Here is a 16,269-nt window from a genome sequence, read left to right as displayed (position 1 = left end):
CACAGGTAGACATGGGGCACTTCTAAATTGGTCCACTCTCTTTACCTTTCATCTCCTTACAGGATAAGGAACTTCCCCTCCATCTCTACCCATCCCTGTTCTGAAATGTCTCCATCCTTCTCTGCACTAGGCTGGTTCTTCTGCTCTCAGTATCTTCACTTTACAACTTTGAAACAGCAAAGTCATCTGTCCACTTCTGCACCTTTGCCCTCTCAAAACTAAAGGACTCTCTCTGAGCAGACTGTAACATCCAGGAGCTAGGCCTCCTCTCCACAGAATGTGCAAACCCACATATTCATTTAAAGACCAGCCTACATATGTGTAACTGTATGTACAGGGGGCTTTCTCTCTTGGACAGAGAGGAAAAGGCAAAAAAGGAGGGGGCAAAAGGGAAAAGGGGAGGGAAAACAACCAGAAAATTGTAGCTGGGGAGTGGAAATAGTTTTTTCATGATTTTTTCAAAACAAAATGGGGAAAAAAAACCATGGCACTCTGAGCCACCCAGAGAACCTCTGGCTATGGGGCAGCATACAGATGTGATAGCTAGATAGAAATGTTTAAAATTCTCCCAAAGCATAACCTGGGAAAAAAACCATTTTCCCTGAGATGCCTCCAATATTTTTCCTGCACCTTCACATCTCTACTCTTGGGAACCCAAATTTTGCCATCCCATATAGATCATGATGACTGAAGAAGAAACACTTTGGCCTAGTCCCTCACATTTCGGAAGTCCAGATTCCAGAGGCCATTTTGGAAGACCTCCAGAGGACTGTGTTAGACCTTCAGGCCAGAGGTTCCCCACTGCTGGTCCAGAGGCACTGCCAAGGTGCCAGGTGGTCATTAAAACAGAAGAGCTGTCTAAACCCCAGAAAGAAAATGACCGTTGCTGAGAAATTTCGACAGAAGAAAAAGGGGGCAAGCCAAAGGCACACATACGCAAGGCAAATGTTGACACAGTGACGATGGTTTACAACAGTGCGGTTCGAATTCGAACAAGATGGTTCATAGAAATATTTGCCTGGTACTGAGTCAGGCCTATAGTCCACCTGGCTCCCTGTTGCCCACTCTGAGTGGCATTTGCGCATACACCCTCTCAACAGTGAGACAAGCGGCATGAATATGCATGCAGTTAGTCTCCGTGGAAGATTTAGGCTCAAAATATCCATGATATTAAATAATATAGATGTAATTCTGTCTGCTGGGAGTTCTTTACTCAAAAGTCAGCACAGGGAGACTGAACTGGACTGAGATCAAAAAGCATTGGGAGGGGAATTTCAATCCTTCCCTTCCCAGCTGCAACTGGTTCCCAGAAAAGCCCATTCCCCCCACAGCAGTTAGTGATAGCAAAAAAGATCCCATTGGAATGCATAGGATCTCTTTTTTTCCTGTTCCATGCGGCGATGATCGTGGCAATCTATTGCACTGAAAAAATGCATGCCTTCAGAAGCTCAAAGCTTTTTGAAATATTGAAGGAAGTATCAGATAACTTCCAATTCAATAAACAAAAGAAAACACTCTTTGTCAGAAGGAAATGTTCTTTTAAATGCTCTTTCATTCCTTAGTACTACTCTTTCATTTTTCCTTAATGCATCTAAAAGAGAACAGAACCTCAAAAAAAAAAAAAAAAAAAGGTGTGTGCTCTTAACACGTCATGCCGCGGCCCCCACTCCAAAAACTCCTGCACAGTGTAAACCAACCCCCACAGCTGCAGCCATGGAATTCTGTAAGCATGGATACAAATCAGTCTTAGCAAAATAATGATAATAATAACGTGAATGTTGATAATGTTGTGGTTGATGATGAGACATGAAGCATAATAGCTCAAAAGTCTGTCCTTTTTCTCCATCTTTTCAAACAGACTAATTTCCCAGCCTACTAGGTAGCTGCCTTGTATCCTTTATAGACACTTTTCACCTCCTCAGATCTAGTTTTCATTCACCAAGAACAAGAAAAACCCACATGCTGCTTTTATTCTTCAAGCTGATTCATAGTCTTTTTAATATTAATACAAGCACTCAGGCAAAAGATTGCCTGGAGCCCCTTTGCAAATTACCATTTCTGCACAAAAGTGCAGTAAATGAGGAACAGGGAATGAGGGGTAAGGCAGAACTCAATGCTGGAATCCATATGGGTGCTGCTGAAGCATCCAGAAGTTGATTGGACCCTAGGGATCTGCCCAAAGATGCACAAGAAGTCACAGCTACTTCAGTTCTCCTAAGCATCCACATCTCGACTGGGAAAACAGCTATGCAATGCTGCAGTGCTGCAAGCTCTGTCTGCTCTGACTCTGGCTCCACATCACCTCAGACTCTGCTCACTGCTTCACTGGGCTCCACCTGCCACACCTGCCTCTACCCATCACCACACCCAGCCCCACCTACCACCAGAAGGATCGCTGACTGCCTTTTTCTATGGGTCAACAGCCCTCCTTGGAATATGGTCCCCTACTTCTGATCTGAAGACACCAGGAAGTTGCAAGGAGATGGTTGGATGGCTGTCTACCTACTATGACCACCCACATTTCCTGGTCTACAGCTTTTGACCCTGAAGGCACAACCTTACTTATGGCTGGGGCATTCTAAGAATTGTAGCACATTTTTCTCTCTAACATGTATAAATTGCACCTTTAGAGGACTTTTCCTCCCTTCCAAGTAAGGCTACCAGGGAGTCCCATTATGATGACTTTTGGAAGCAGGATGGATGAATGTCACGTGCTCTGTTGAGCAAGAACTGTCTCTGTCTCCTGCTCCCAGAGAGGACCTGCAACCCTGCCACCTGCAGAGACCACCCCATTCTGCCCATCAGCAGGGCCAGCCCAGTGCTGTGCAAGTGCTACCTCTAGAAAAATGCATGCAAATGAAATTCATGACCACTAAGTATGTTTCTAGTTTTATGTTCTGGAACCTGCAAAGGAAGCCCAGTTACAAAGTTTTCTTTTAAAATTAACCTGGATGGATGTTCACAATGGTAAGAAACAGTTTTAAAGCATTTAGGTTTCTGTACAGGGCAGATGATGACTATCCTTAACTGTTAGACCACTGAACATTCTTGTTTGATGAGATCGATTGATTCTCTATATCAAGGGTGTTGAACCTCAAGGAACAAAATCTGGGCTCACTTGGGGTACCAATGCAAACCTCCAAGGTACTATAGATGGGCCTGTCTCCTTTACCACATCACCAGCTCCCTCTTCCTCCCGACCCCCAATCACCTATTCTTTGGTGGTTTCTGTGGCTTTTGCATGATGCCTTTCCCATTCTAAGTGGCTGAAATATATCTCCTCCAGCTCAGTTACAGCCAGATAGTCTTTGCCGTTTTGACCCCATTTCTTTTGCTTTGACACTGACCCCTTTCCCCTTCAGCCCAGACCTCCACCAGAATATGTCCCTAAGAGCTTCTCCAAAATTGAACCTTGCCTTAGGCAGAAAGAGATTCCCCACCCCTGATATATGCTAACAAGAAAACTTATTTTCCTTTGTTGATAATGTTGTGTGTCATCAAGTCAAGAAACTGCAGTCAAGAAATTCAAAGAAGACTGAGACTTGGATGGCAGCAATGAAGGAACTTGAAAAGATCACCAAGAGTAAGGAGGTTTCATTAGAGACCAAGGTCAAGATCTTCCAAACTATTGTGTTCCCAACCACAATGTATGGGTATAAAAGCTGGACAAGAAAGCTGACAGGAAGAAAACTGATGCATTTGAAACATGGTGCTGGAAAGAGTTTTGCAAATACCCTGAATGGAGAGAAAGAGAAGCAAGAGGGTCCTGGATCAAATCAAGCCAGAGTTTTCCCTAAAAGCAAAAATGACAAAACTGAGCCTGTCATACTTCTCACACAGCATGAGAAGGCACAAATCCCTGGAGAAGACGATCATGCTAGGGAAAATCGAAGAAGTAAAGGAAGACCAAATATGAGATGAATTAACTCCATAAAGGAAGTCACAGCCCCGAATTTGGGAGAGCTGAATGCAGCTGTCATAGACAGGGCATTTTGGGGTGCATCTTTATGTAACTCAAAGAAGGGGGGAAAATACACATAGGAAAGAAACACTACAGGGGATGAAGAAACTAAAGCAGTCCATTGAGAACTGAGCGCACTAAATCACCATGGAATATTCATGGATGGTCAGAGTGGGGGAGACAGAAGACTAAGGCAGGGTCTGGAGTAGGGTATGCCAGTTAGATGCTGACAGGACCCCGAGGGTGTGGAATGGGCTTCCACAGGAGGTGGTTGAGGCCCCATCCATGAGGGTATTCAAGGAATGGCTGGACATGCACATGGTGGGCATGAATGAACAGAGCTGGCTGGAGCCGGGGGTCAGACTAGATGGCCCGGGAGGCCCCTTCTGACTCCCTCTGTTTCTATGTATCCCGGAAAGGGTGAGGCTGGCTGGGCCCCTGGAACATTCCACACTACTACAACATTTGGACAACCCTGCTTGTCCACCCCTATTGCAATGATTCAGGTTCACTTTAAGCATGAAACATCTCTGAACACAGCATCCTGTGGCCAAGCACCCAACTGGTTACACTCGGTTGCTCCTGCCCTGCCCTTGCCTTGCAAGCACACCATGCGCTGCAGGCGCTTGTGCGGCAACAATCTAAGAAAGGGTCGGGGTGATCCAAGCTGAACTCTTATAAGAAGGCTCTCATGAGCATTAAAGAGACCAATTTTTAAATGACCCTTTAGCTAGGCTTAACTAAAACCGTTACATAGGATTGTGCAAATATATCATACCAAAACATTTCACAGAGTCTCAGAGGTAAAAAGACAGGTCTCCCTCCCTCCAACCCTCATCCCCTAGAGCAAACAGGAGAGAAATCCAACAATGAGGAAGGCTTCAGGGGAAGAAGGCCAGGAGTGGCAGGAAATGATGCCAAGCAAATGTATTCTTGGTTTTCCATGTGGCACAAGGATTAAGGGCTTAGGATTGCCTTTCCCTAACTGGTATCTTTCAAGCACTACAACTCCCACCAACCCCATGGGATGGGACCTTTCCTCCAACACTTGCATGAGGACAAATTCTCCATAGCAGGAAGGGGAGATATGCCTTCTGAAGTTGTTGGACTATAATTCCCTTCTTCCCATATCAATAGGAATGCAAGTTAGAGCTCATGAGCATTGTGTTCCAGCCAGTGGAAGCTGGTGGCTGCAGTGCCAGTGAAGCTGTGGATCAACTCCAGGTTTTACTCTTAACTTTTAAGGAACTATCTATGGTGCTGAACTTATTTGAGGGATAGGGTTTAGCTCCATGAATAATTCCTTTAAAGGGTAAAACAAAATCCAGAACTGATTCACAACCCCACTGGCATCAGTGCTACCAGCCTCCACTGAATCCAGAAATATTCCTCTGTTCCCCACCCCAATTTAGGAGGGAAGTGGGTTTTAAGGAAGGATCTGAAGAAACAGAGATGGCAACACCTGGACAAATGTTCTATGAATAAAGGACAATCAACAGAAATGGGCAAAATAAATTGAGGGAGTAAGGACAAGACTCTCCCTAAGGTTTCTTGAGTTTAAGTTTCACACATCCTTCATGTTGTACAACTAGGAAACCCAGAGCCATAGGTAGTGGCTATATGCTGAGTCAGACTATCAATCTATCTAGCCCCATATTGCAAACACTGACTGCCAGCACCTCTCCTGGGTTTCAGATGGGATGTTTTCCTAGTCCTACTTGGAAAAGCCATGGATTGAGCCTGGTACCTTCTGCACAGAAAGCATGTGCTCTACCAGTAAGATATGGGATAAAATCTTGGTAGTAGGTCTCTAACACCAAGGTGGGAAGGGACCATAGCTCAGTGTTAGTACACATACTTTGCATTCAGAATATCCTGGGTTCAGCTATTTCCATCTTCAATTAAAAGGATGACTTGATGGGAAAGGCTTCTAGTACAGACCCTAGAAGGTGACTGCCAGTCAGAGTAGACAATATGGAGCTAGGTGGATAGCCAGCCTAACTGGCCCATGTGCGCCTGTCATCCCTGGTCCATGTGCCTTGAGAAGACCATGAGTGGTGAGCCTGTGGCCTTCCAGATGTTGTTCCCATCATCCTTCACTTTTGCTCATGCTAGCTATGGCAGATGGGAGTTGTGCTCCACAAACTTTCCCCAGCCCTGCAATAGAGCACCAGAAGGGGGCCTTCACTTGTACACTTGTAAATGCAGAGGGCTTTCAACGCACAAGCAAGAGCCTCGCATGTGCATTAATTAACCATGTATTTATTTATTGAAAGTTTTTCTAACCCATCCACTACAGACGTCTCGGTATGGCATACAAAAAGTGAGTAGAATAAAACAAACACCGCAGCATCTGACAATTAATATACTAAAACTCCGGTTAAAATCACATGTAGGCAGAGTGGCAGAGCTTGTGTGTCCCTCCCCTACCTCTCCCCCCATACACATTCCTTCTGAAAGAGAGAACACACCTGGATAAAAGATGATGCTACCACTGCATTAACTTTTAGGTCTTTGCAGGAGCTAGACCAGGGGTGAGAAATCTCCAGTTGTAGTTGGACGTCCAGCTCCCATCAGCTGCAGCCAGCATGTCCAATGATTGTGGATGATAGGAGGGACAGTCCAAGATTTAAAAAAGGCCCCAAATTCTTTTGACGTAGGCAAATCACTAAAGGTAAGAAGGTGCTAAGCCTGCGGTTAGTATCGTCCAGGTAGAGAAGCAACTATCCTCAGAGCAACCTGTCTTTGGGATACCTGCTGCAAAGGGCAGCCCGTGTGGTGCAGGGGCTGGAGTCTTAGCTTACCTCTGAAAGAGGAACAGGTTCAGCTCACCCCCCACTGGAGTTCACTGGGTGAACTCTGGCCAGGAGCTAACGGTCAGCCCCACAGGGTTGTTGTCATGGTAAGATGGGGGGGGGGGGGAAGCTTGTGTGCCACCTTGAGGTCCCTGGAAGAAATGTGGATATAAATGTACTAGTTGTTGTTGTTTCAAAGCATTTTATCCTGCAGTGGGATAAAATGCCATGGAACTCATGGCCACTTGTTTTGGCTTCTGTGCCTAATGTAGTAAGAGGAATTGTCTACCAAATTAAGCTGCATTCGGGAACCTGTGGTGTGGTGGTTAAGAGGGCTAGGCTGGGACTCGGGAGATCCGGGTTCTAGTCCCCTCTGAGCCATGGAGCTCACTGGGCAACTTTGGGCCAGTCACAGATGCTCCACCCAATAGCCTACCTCACAGGGTTATTGTTGTGAGGATAAGACTGAGAAAAGGAGGAGATTTATGTAAATCACCTTGAGTTCCTTGAAAGGAAAAAAGCTGGACTATAAATCTAATTAATAAATAACAGCAATTGTGCCAGCCATTGAAGAACTTTGATGAAGGGCACCTGGGTTGCTGTTGCCCCTCTTATGAGTGAGTCAGGGAATTTAAAGAACTGATACACCAATATCCACTGAGAGTTTTCTGCAAAATGGCATTTTAATGATGATATTATTCAAATGCCAAAGACAGGCACTAGGAGGGGCGGGTGCTGATTGAATGGCATGCTCTTCTGACAATGATGAAATAATAAGAGGAAAGAAAATGGCTTGCCATTACTGATAAATAAGACTTCTCCTCTCCTCCTAAGTTTTAAAAAAAAACCAATAAAAACCTTTTACCTAGAAAGATGGATTAGGATTTCAGAAGACTAATTTAAAATGGGACCTAAGGCTGGTTTAACATTAGTGATAATGTTTCATGAGAAGAAGACAATAAAAAGGCCATTTCCTTAACAAAACACCCCTTTTAAAAATGGCAATGCATTTCTGGAAGTTATTAAAGCAGTATATCTGCCTTATCATCATCGTACCGTTCATTTTTTTCCGGCAAATTCAGAGGCCACGTGTGCCTTCCCAGTTTGGATCATAGCCCTGCTTCTCTCTCATCAATACTTGTGCCAATAGTCCTCCCATTCGTCCAAGTCGCTACAATTAATCAAACTGAAAGGAAGGAACTGGGCCATAATCGTGCCGGTTAACATAGCGACTGGCCGTGCATGAACAACAGTGGAGCAGGAAAGCCCCTGTACCTTTAAGAGGGCTGTAGGAGACGACTATGGACAGCTTGTCATGCAGCGGTGGCAGGAGACCTGCTGCAATTTTCTCCTTGGTACAGCAGCTAAAAGTCTGGATCTCTGTCCTCCTTTCTCTCCGTTCAGCCCAAGCCTTGCAACCCAGCACGCTTGCGGGACAAAACACGCCCTGGATATACAAACCAGCCAAACAACCCACCAACCAACCCCGACCTATGCAGAGGAAGGCACAGCCCAGCCTCCCCCAGCCTGGTGCCCTGCAGAAGTTTTTGAACAACAGCTCCCATCGGGCCACAGTCAGCATGGCCATTTATCAGAGATGATGGGGAATGCAGTCCCAAACATCTGGGGGGTTTCACGTTGGGGGCGGCTACTGCAACGGACCAGGCAGAGAAGCAGCTTGCTTCCGCTGACTCAGCGTGCGATGAAACACATGTATACACATTTATATTTTAATTCAGATTAAGTGGCAGGCGGAACCTCCAGTTTGCTCGAGCAACTTGGAGGGGGAGATGTGCTCACAAATGGGAATCCAAGGTAGCCTCCCTATCACTACTGCAGCCCTCTCTGTCTACCGAGGCTAAGTGCAGATTCTTCCTCCAGGACTACAAGCATGCCATTAGTTCATTTTAGAACTATCTGGATGGCAGCAGCATCAGAAATTACCTCAACCCAGCCCTGGAAACCTTTTGACCGGATCTACTCAAAGCATCCCACCCAGATCACTGAGTGTCCGAATAACTTCGCCTGATCCTCCCCCCCCCCGCCCCCCGGAGACCATATCGTCGTGACCTCTGATATGTGCCAGAGTCAGTGATGGGGGTTCTGATATCTGCAAGATTCTTTTCCGCTCAATGGTGTCTTCTTTAAATGAGTGAAATACCACGAAAAAGGCCAGCCCGAGATTGATATCAATCAATCATTCCTGCTCATCGCCAGTATTCACCTTCAGGAATGCCGAGAACCCGTTTTTCCACAGTGCGCTACACTGCAGAAGTATTGGTCTTTCTTAAAAATCAAACAAATAAGCACAGAAACCTAGAAATCACGTTGCTTCTACACTATCAAATTAGGGGCAGGGAGGGGGAGCGCTGGACACAGCCGTACCCATCGTGGGATTCTTTTTTTAAAATCCTTCTGCACTCCTCACTGAAATCGTGTGTGGATTTTGGACAGGTTATCCCTGCAGGGGTGTCGAAGTCTGGGAGAAAACCTATCTCCACCCAAGAGTCTCGCTCTCTCGCCGACGATCTCGCTCACCCTCTGCAAAGAGAGACTCCCAGGTCTGCATAGCACCAAAACCGCCGTGGGAAGGGAGGGGGCAGCCCCTGTGAAAGCGGTGAGTGTGGGGAGGGGAAGGACTGGAAGCGAGGGAAAGAGATCTCCCCAGGGAAGCGAGCGAAACCCCCCCTCTCCCGCCGCTGCAAGGAGTCCACCTTGCAACCAACAATTCTAGGGCCGACGGAACCTTCATCTCTATCATTTGTCCACCCTGAATAGCACATCCCCGTAAGAAGACCGGGAGGTACCTGCCATTCTCTACCAGCCCCAGAGCAACATTACAGGGGCTGCGGGGCGTGCGTGTGTGCGGAGGTGGAGACAGCAAGGAGCCTTGCGGGCTCCCCCCCCCCCCCGGTCCTCTTGCAGCCTTCTCGACCACTTTCTTCTGCGGGACTTTGAGGTGATGCGTGCCATCCAAAGGCATTCCCATCACCTGAGCCTCACACACGCGCGCACACCGGAAGGCAAACCCGGTTGCCAGCCCAGCTCGCCTCAGTCCCCGCGGAGCCCCGGAGCGGCGGGAGTCCCGCATCGGCAGGGCGGCCCTGAGTGCATCGTGCGCCCCTTCCCTCGCTCTCATTCTCCCCCTCCCCCGCCACCTCACCCTAGTATCGGCAAGACGGGTCTTCCCGTGGCGGCGATGCCGGCTCCGGGATCCTATCCTTACCGTTGGATCGCCGCACGATATTCTCCAGGAAGGTATTCTGGGGCGCCACCAGCCCTCGCCTGCCCCCAGCCATAGTCAAGCGCGCAAGCTTTTACCGGGGCCGGCCGAAGCTGAGCGCTACCTCTCCACGCTTTTCTTCCCGCTCTGAGCTCCTCATGGTCCCCGCCGGGCGGCTTTGCAGCATCAGCTCCTCTCTCTCCAAGCCGCCCGCCCGCTCGCCCGCCCGCTCAGCCTCCTCCCTTGCGCTGCATCCCTGCCGCCGCTGCCGCCGCCGCCGCGTCTCCGCGCTCCCGGGCCCTGGACCTTGTCCGGCAGCGCCCTCTGCTGCTCGCTCGGCTCCTCGTCCAAAGGCGCCGCCGAACTAGTGCCCGCCACTCTCGGCGCGGGGAAGTTTTGCGAGGAGGCAGATGCGAGGCGAAGCGGGCAGACTGCAGCGCCCCCGTTGGGACGCCAGCAGAAGGAGGAAGAGGAAGTGGGGCATGGGCCTCCAGTGGGTAGATCTTGCGGCTCCAGCAGCCCTGCTCTGATTTTGCCCACGTTTGTTCCAAACTTCGTCTTCCTGGTTCGCTTGCATGTCGATATGCACCCTTCGATTTGGACGGCGCTGACCGTTCGTGTAGTGGAACCGCGGCACACAGGGATGTGGCATCGGCCCTTTGCAATTAACAGTGACCTCGATGTCATCCTTCTCAGAAGTGCAGTGAGTTTAATTGCACTCCTCACCATAGCGGGGGGGGGGCTGCCCACTGTTCCCCCTTGCAAAGAATTTGGAGGAGGCTTTGTTCCGAACGGGCAGTTCAGACACAATAGCTTGATAAGACCTGCTGCTGGTGAATATGAAAACGGCTGCTTTGTGCTATGGATGATCACAGCTGTTTGTGTTTTTGGACTCTCCTTGGGGGCAAGGCTACCAGCAATGGGCTTCTCAATTAGCACTGTACCACATGTGGCCGCATGGAAAGCCGTGTGGCCAAGTCATGGTGCCTTCTTACTGATTCCAGAAGAGAGACACAGAGGCCGGCACCTTTTGGTGCTCCTTTCGGACACGAACGGAAGCTGATCGCTTCACCATCCTGCACGGCTTGCCCTTAGATTTGCCCCATCCGGGGGACCCTTAATTATGGTGGCATTAAACTAGCATACTTTAATGTCTACATAGAACAGTCAACATGAGAAGAAATGAAATGCCCCTTTCCTTATGGTAAACTCAAGCTAGGAGTGCCAACTGCTCTAGGAGAGAATTTTCCCCCTAGTTTCATAATAATAGAATCTCAGGCCATCTCTTGAAACAGAATGGAAGACTCAGGATAGACAAAAGGAAGAACTCAGCACATGGCACAATTAAGCTATTTATTTATTTGTTTGTTTTTCAATTTATATCCTGCCTTTTACCTACAAAGGGCTCAAGGCAGCTTACAGCTCCTCCTCTGCTGCTGCAAGCAGAGCCAGCAATGCAGGGTGAAGTGCCCACACTGAGCGGCAATTGTGCAACTCCCCCCCCCCCGCCCCCCGTGTCCCGTGTTGTTGCTTGGTACATCTCTGCCCATTTTTCTCCTGCTGTGACATTTCCCATGACAGAGAGTGGCAGAGGAGCTTTCTGGAGCTGCCCTCTGTTTCTCTGCACTGCTGCCGCATCAGCTTCATGGAAAGCCATGTGGCCAGAAAAAATGCCTGTGGGACTCTCACAAGAGCTGCCCAGCCACTTCTCCCAGCTCCGTGGCTCTGTGCAGGGAATGCAAGGGGAGCGAGGGGGGGAGGAATGGGAGGCGCACGTGCAGGAAAAGGCACAATGAGACAGCAGTGGTGTGCGTTCAGGGGTAAACGCTTGCTCAGGGGCTCAGCACAACAGGCCATTAACTTGAACAGCTTTAGAGGGGCTTAGATGAATGGCTGGAGGAGAAGGCTATGAATGGCTACTAGTCATGATGGCCATATCTTAGTATCAGAGCTAGCACACTTCTGTACATCAGTTGCTGTAGAACATAGGAGGGAAGTGCTGTTGCACTTGCATCTTGCTTGTGAGCTTCCCAGGAGTATCTGGTGGGTCACTGTAAGAACAAAATGCTGGAGCAGATAGGCCTTAGGTTTGATCTCAGGTGGTTCTTCTCTTGTTCTCAAGAAGGAGATAGCAACATATTCAGGGAAACCAGAAGCTTCACAGAAAAGCCACCAAAAGAGAAAGAGAGAGAAAGACTTGGTGGCATAGCACAAACGAACAGCTCAGGGAGAACTAAACTGTTGTATTAATTGTTTATTAGGAAAGCAAACCAGAAAACTGGATGGTGGTGGAGGAGGAGGAATTAAAGAATTGCACTGTTTATCATGAAGAAATTGAAATTGTGAGAGGTTTTGCATACCTTGGCTCAGTCATCAGTTCAAAGGAAGATGGCAGTGATGAAATTCAAAGACAGAGATTTGGAAGGACAACAGTGAAAGAATTAGAAAAGTTCATCCACTGGAGGCCAAGGCCAAGGTTATCCACACTGTTGTATTCCTTAGCCCTGTGTATGGGTGTGAATGCTAGTAACTGAAGAAAGCTGACAGGAAGAACACGGATGTGTTCAAAACATGGTACTGGAAGAGAGTTTTGTGAATACCCCAGACTGACAGAAAGGCAAACAAGAGGGTCCTGGATCAAATCAAGCCAGAGCTTTCCCTAAAAGCAAAAATGACCAAACTGAGGCTGTCATACTTCGGGCACCTCATGTCGTCCGAACATAGCTGATAAAACAAGCCATGGTGAACAACCCACAGTTCATAATTCAGCAACTAAGTTAACAAGCCATGACTCATCAGAACAGCTCAATTCTGATAACACAATAACATGTTTCAACTAGTCACACTAAACCCATACTTAACCCTAGTTAAGAATCTTGTAAACTTAAAGGAGGATAGGTAAAACTTTCTTACATAAGTAGAATCTTTGTATGGGAGTGCAGGGCAATGTATATGAAATTTATATGAACGTGGCATGCATCATAGAGGTGTCCCTTGACAAGCAACCGCAGCATTTTAGAAAGATAAATGCAGGGGCCAGGCAGTTATGATGAATGAAAACCAGTTTAAGTCCTTTTTTCTTTTCTGTGCACTTGCTACCAAGGTGATGGAAAGTGTTATAGACAGATAGAAGATGGATGTGGAACACACAGTGGCAGACAAAGAAGGGCCTGAATATCCAGCATTTTCCAAATAAGGATCTAGTGCTACACACTCCCTGCAAAATCTCCTTGACATTTCTGTTCCTGGTAGGGAGAACTAGCAAAAAGCACTGAACACAGAAACAGTTCTACAGTATACTGCTGTAGCATCCTGCCCCAAAGTATGGGGCGGGGGGCACAATACAACCATTCACTGCATAGCACAATAAGCCACTGTGGGTTGCCACCATGCATGGCTTCAAGATAGCTTGTTGTGATGTCCAAACCCAGAGCACCGTGGTCATCATGAGTTGTTTTCCATAAGCAAGTTTCCCTAAGAACCCATGGCTTGTTGTTGGGTTGTTCAAGATGGCTTATTTTGGAGGTGGATTTAAACCCAGCTGGGTAACTTCATCATGGTTTGTTGAGCATGGCTAGAAAACAGCTGGGCAAGAAGAGTGAAAAACCCTGCTGGTCAGTGCCCTCCACCCTGTGCTCCGAAAAATAGAAGAAAGGACACTGGAGAATAGCTATAGTGTTGGTCTGGCACAAGTGCGCACATTTGAAAATTTGCTGGAATGAAAATTGCATCATTTCCCCACTGCTTTACTGCTCTGCCATGAAATTTATATATATTTATCAAGCCCATTGGTTACTCTCCCTTGACGCTGACATATCTTTACCAACCCCCATCACTGCTCCATCCTGACATTTGAGTCCATCTTACTGATGCATCCCTATATGGAAGTGATATATACGTGTGTGTGTGTGTGTGTGTGTGTGTGTGTATCTCCATATGGAGGTAGCAACAGACCAACAGGAAAGTGACATATACAAAGGCAGTGGGAGCTGAAAGTGGCTGGTGGCTGCAGGATAAAGAGCTTTGCAGGCAGGACTACTTAATTCGATAGTACACCAAGCAGCCTTTTAAAAAATGGATTCACTGGCAAAGCAAATGCCAAAATGGTGGCTGAAATCGCAAGGGCCTTGACAAGAGGGGGAGTACCAATATGCTGGGATAGACAGTGGACAAACTGTAGTCTTACTCTCCTGTGGACTTGTGCAAGACATTGAAGAGAAAAATAAAAAGTTTGCAAGTGTGTTACCATATTCATAAGGGCTTAGAAAGTTAGGTGCATCCGGAGAGCAGATGCGGGAAGGAAGCATTTCCATTAGGAGCTAGTAATCCCAGCAGACCAATAACAGGAAAGTCCTACAACTCTTAGCACTCTCGAGCCAGCCTGACCAGGGAATCCTAAGAGTCGTGAGGCTTTTTGCTGTCTAAACACAAATGCGCCCTGGGAGTGCAATGCCATTTAGGATTAGGTGGAAATGCAGTAAGTCTGATACACTGGCTGGAGAATGCTGGGAGTTGCTGGTTGCATTTTGGCCTAAACATGCACAGATTTTTGCCCTCTGCCCAACTGGCAAGGCAGCGTTGCCTAGATGCCCCAGTTAGGTGATCTTCCCTTGCTGATTGTCAGTATTGCCGGCTGCCAAATCCTCCACTTCTCATGGTTGTTCTTTCCATGGCAGTGCTGAGAGAGACTGGACCACGTACTCCAAACTCTGCTGCCCGTTGGCAGCCTTCAGCCAGAGTTGCTGCCTCAGCTGGAGTGCTCCGCAGGATTCTAGCCACACTTTCTCTTTTCTCCTCCTCAGTTTCCCACCCCTCTCTTCTCCTCTTCTGTCCAACCCCCAGCCTCATTCAATTTAACTGGCTTTCTCCCCAACATCCCAATCTCCTTGGCAACACTCACCTGGAGCTATCGATGCTCTCGCTTTCCCTTATTCATAGACCTTCATCTAAGTATTTTTTCCTGCTTTTCCAGGCAAGGAGTCACAAAGCAGTTTGCAACAAAATCAAACTTTACATAAATGCATTGTAAGCCGTGTCCTGAAACAATGTACAAAAGACTTATGAAATACAGTAAATACATGAAGAACTTCCCAGCTCAGGCCTGCAAAGATAAAATGCCCATCATCAGCCATAGGCATGCAGGAGGAGTGAGAGGCGTGGGGAGCACCTGAGGAGGGCTTGCTGTGATTTGTTCACATTACTCTAAATTCTGTTTTCGCACTGTGTCTGAATCACTCCTCTCCAGAAAGGACCACATTGTAGTCAGCCAGATTTCCAGGAAAAATCCTGCTACGTCAACTGCTGGATTTTTCAACAATTCTGCGACATGTATATGCCTATTAATACCACCTCACCTAGGGTTGCCATGTGTGGCCTGTTTTACAGAAGACGGGGCCGTCAGAGGGCCATCCACTATTTGATGGTGTCAATCTTGATTTATTGGAAAGGTAACCCAAAGGACTGTTGCCCATCACTAGTTCGCACCTGATTGAGCAGATAGGCACACGTCACCTGGTCAGTCTTCTGCACTGCAAAAAGATGGGCTATATTTCTATTAAATCATAATAATCATTTCTAAATGTACATAAGCATCAGCACATGCACATTTTATGCAGATGTGTCCTCTTTTATCCTCCTCTTGGGTGATTCTTAACCGGCCGTACTCCTCATCGCCTCCCTCCTGGCATTCTCATTCTTACCTCCGTCTCCGCCTCTTCCGCCTTTCTCCTCTCTTGCACATTTTGTCTTTTTGTTAGTAAGCCTGAGGGCATGCCTGGGTCTTCATTTTAGTGATGTACCCTGCTGGCTAGAATTTTGAATTTTAATTGCCCCATGCTGCTTTGGGAGACAACTTTTGTTTTTTCCACATGGAATCCTAAAACCGGCCCTCCCAGAGGACATCTGCTACCAACAGTTCTATGGAAAGGATTCCAGGAGGAGGGGAGAGAAAGAGAGATGAGGAAAGCACCAGAGACCCTGGTTCTGTTCCAGTTGGATTCTCCTTGGCCCCAGGGCTATCTTCCCTCCTTGGGAGAGGGATCCCGATCATCATTTCCATCATCGCAATTTGCTAACATTGTTTATTATTTTATATTGCTTGTAAGATGCCTTGGTAGGATTCATATCCCAAAAGGCAGTGTGTAAATAATTGTAATACATTTTCATTTTTTACATGTTTATAGTACCCAACAGCCAAAGCTATCTGAGCAATTACAAAGATTAAAAAACAATATAGTAGCTATAGTATATAAAATTGTTTTCAGACAAGAATATAAACAGTTTTAAGACTC

General features: G+C 47.3%; 1 protein-coding gene across 1 annotated transcript in view; it reads right to left on the bottom strand.

The window, feature by feature from the left end:
* The window catches only part of KCNH1 (potassium voltage-gated channel subfamily H member 1), a 274,699-nt gene extending 264,644 nt beyond the window's left edge, over positions 1-10,055 (bottom strand). Inside the window, exon 1 of the mRNA XM_044428808.1 lies at positions 9,983-10,055. Within this exon, the coding sequence (XP_044284743.1) occupies positions 9,983-10,055 (73 nt within the window). The remainder of the gene's footprint in view (positions 1-9,982) is intronic.
* Between the last annotated feature and the right edge of the window lie 6,214 nt (positions 10,056-16,269).

The sequence above is a fragment of the Varanus komodoensis genome, unplaced genomic scaffold (assembly GCF_004798865.1).
Source record: "Varanus komodoensis strain SLA01 unplaced genomic scaffold, ASM479886v1 scaffold2, whole genome shotgun sequence".
Lineage (NCBI taxonomy): Eukaryota > Metazoa > Chordata > Lepidosauria > Squamata > Varanidae > Varanus > Varanus komodoensis.
The sequence above is the reverse complement of the archived record's forward strand: the minus strand, read 5'-3'. Positions and strand labels throughout refer to the sequence as shown.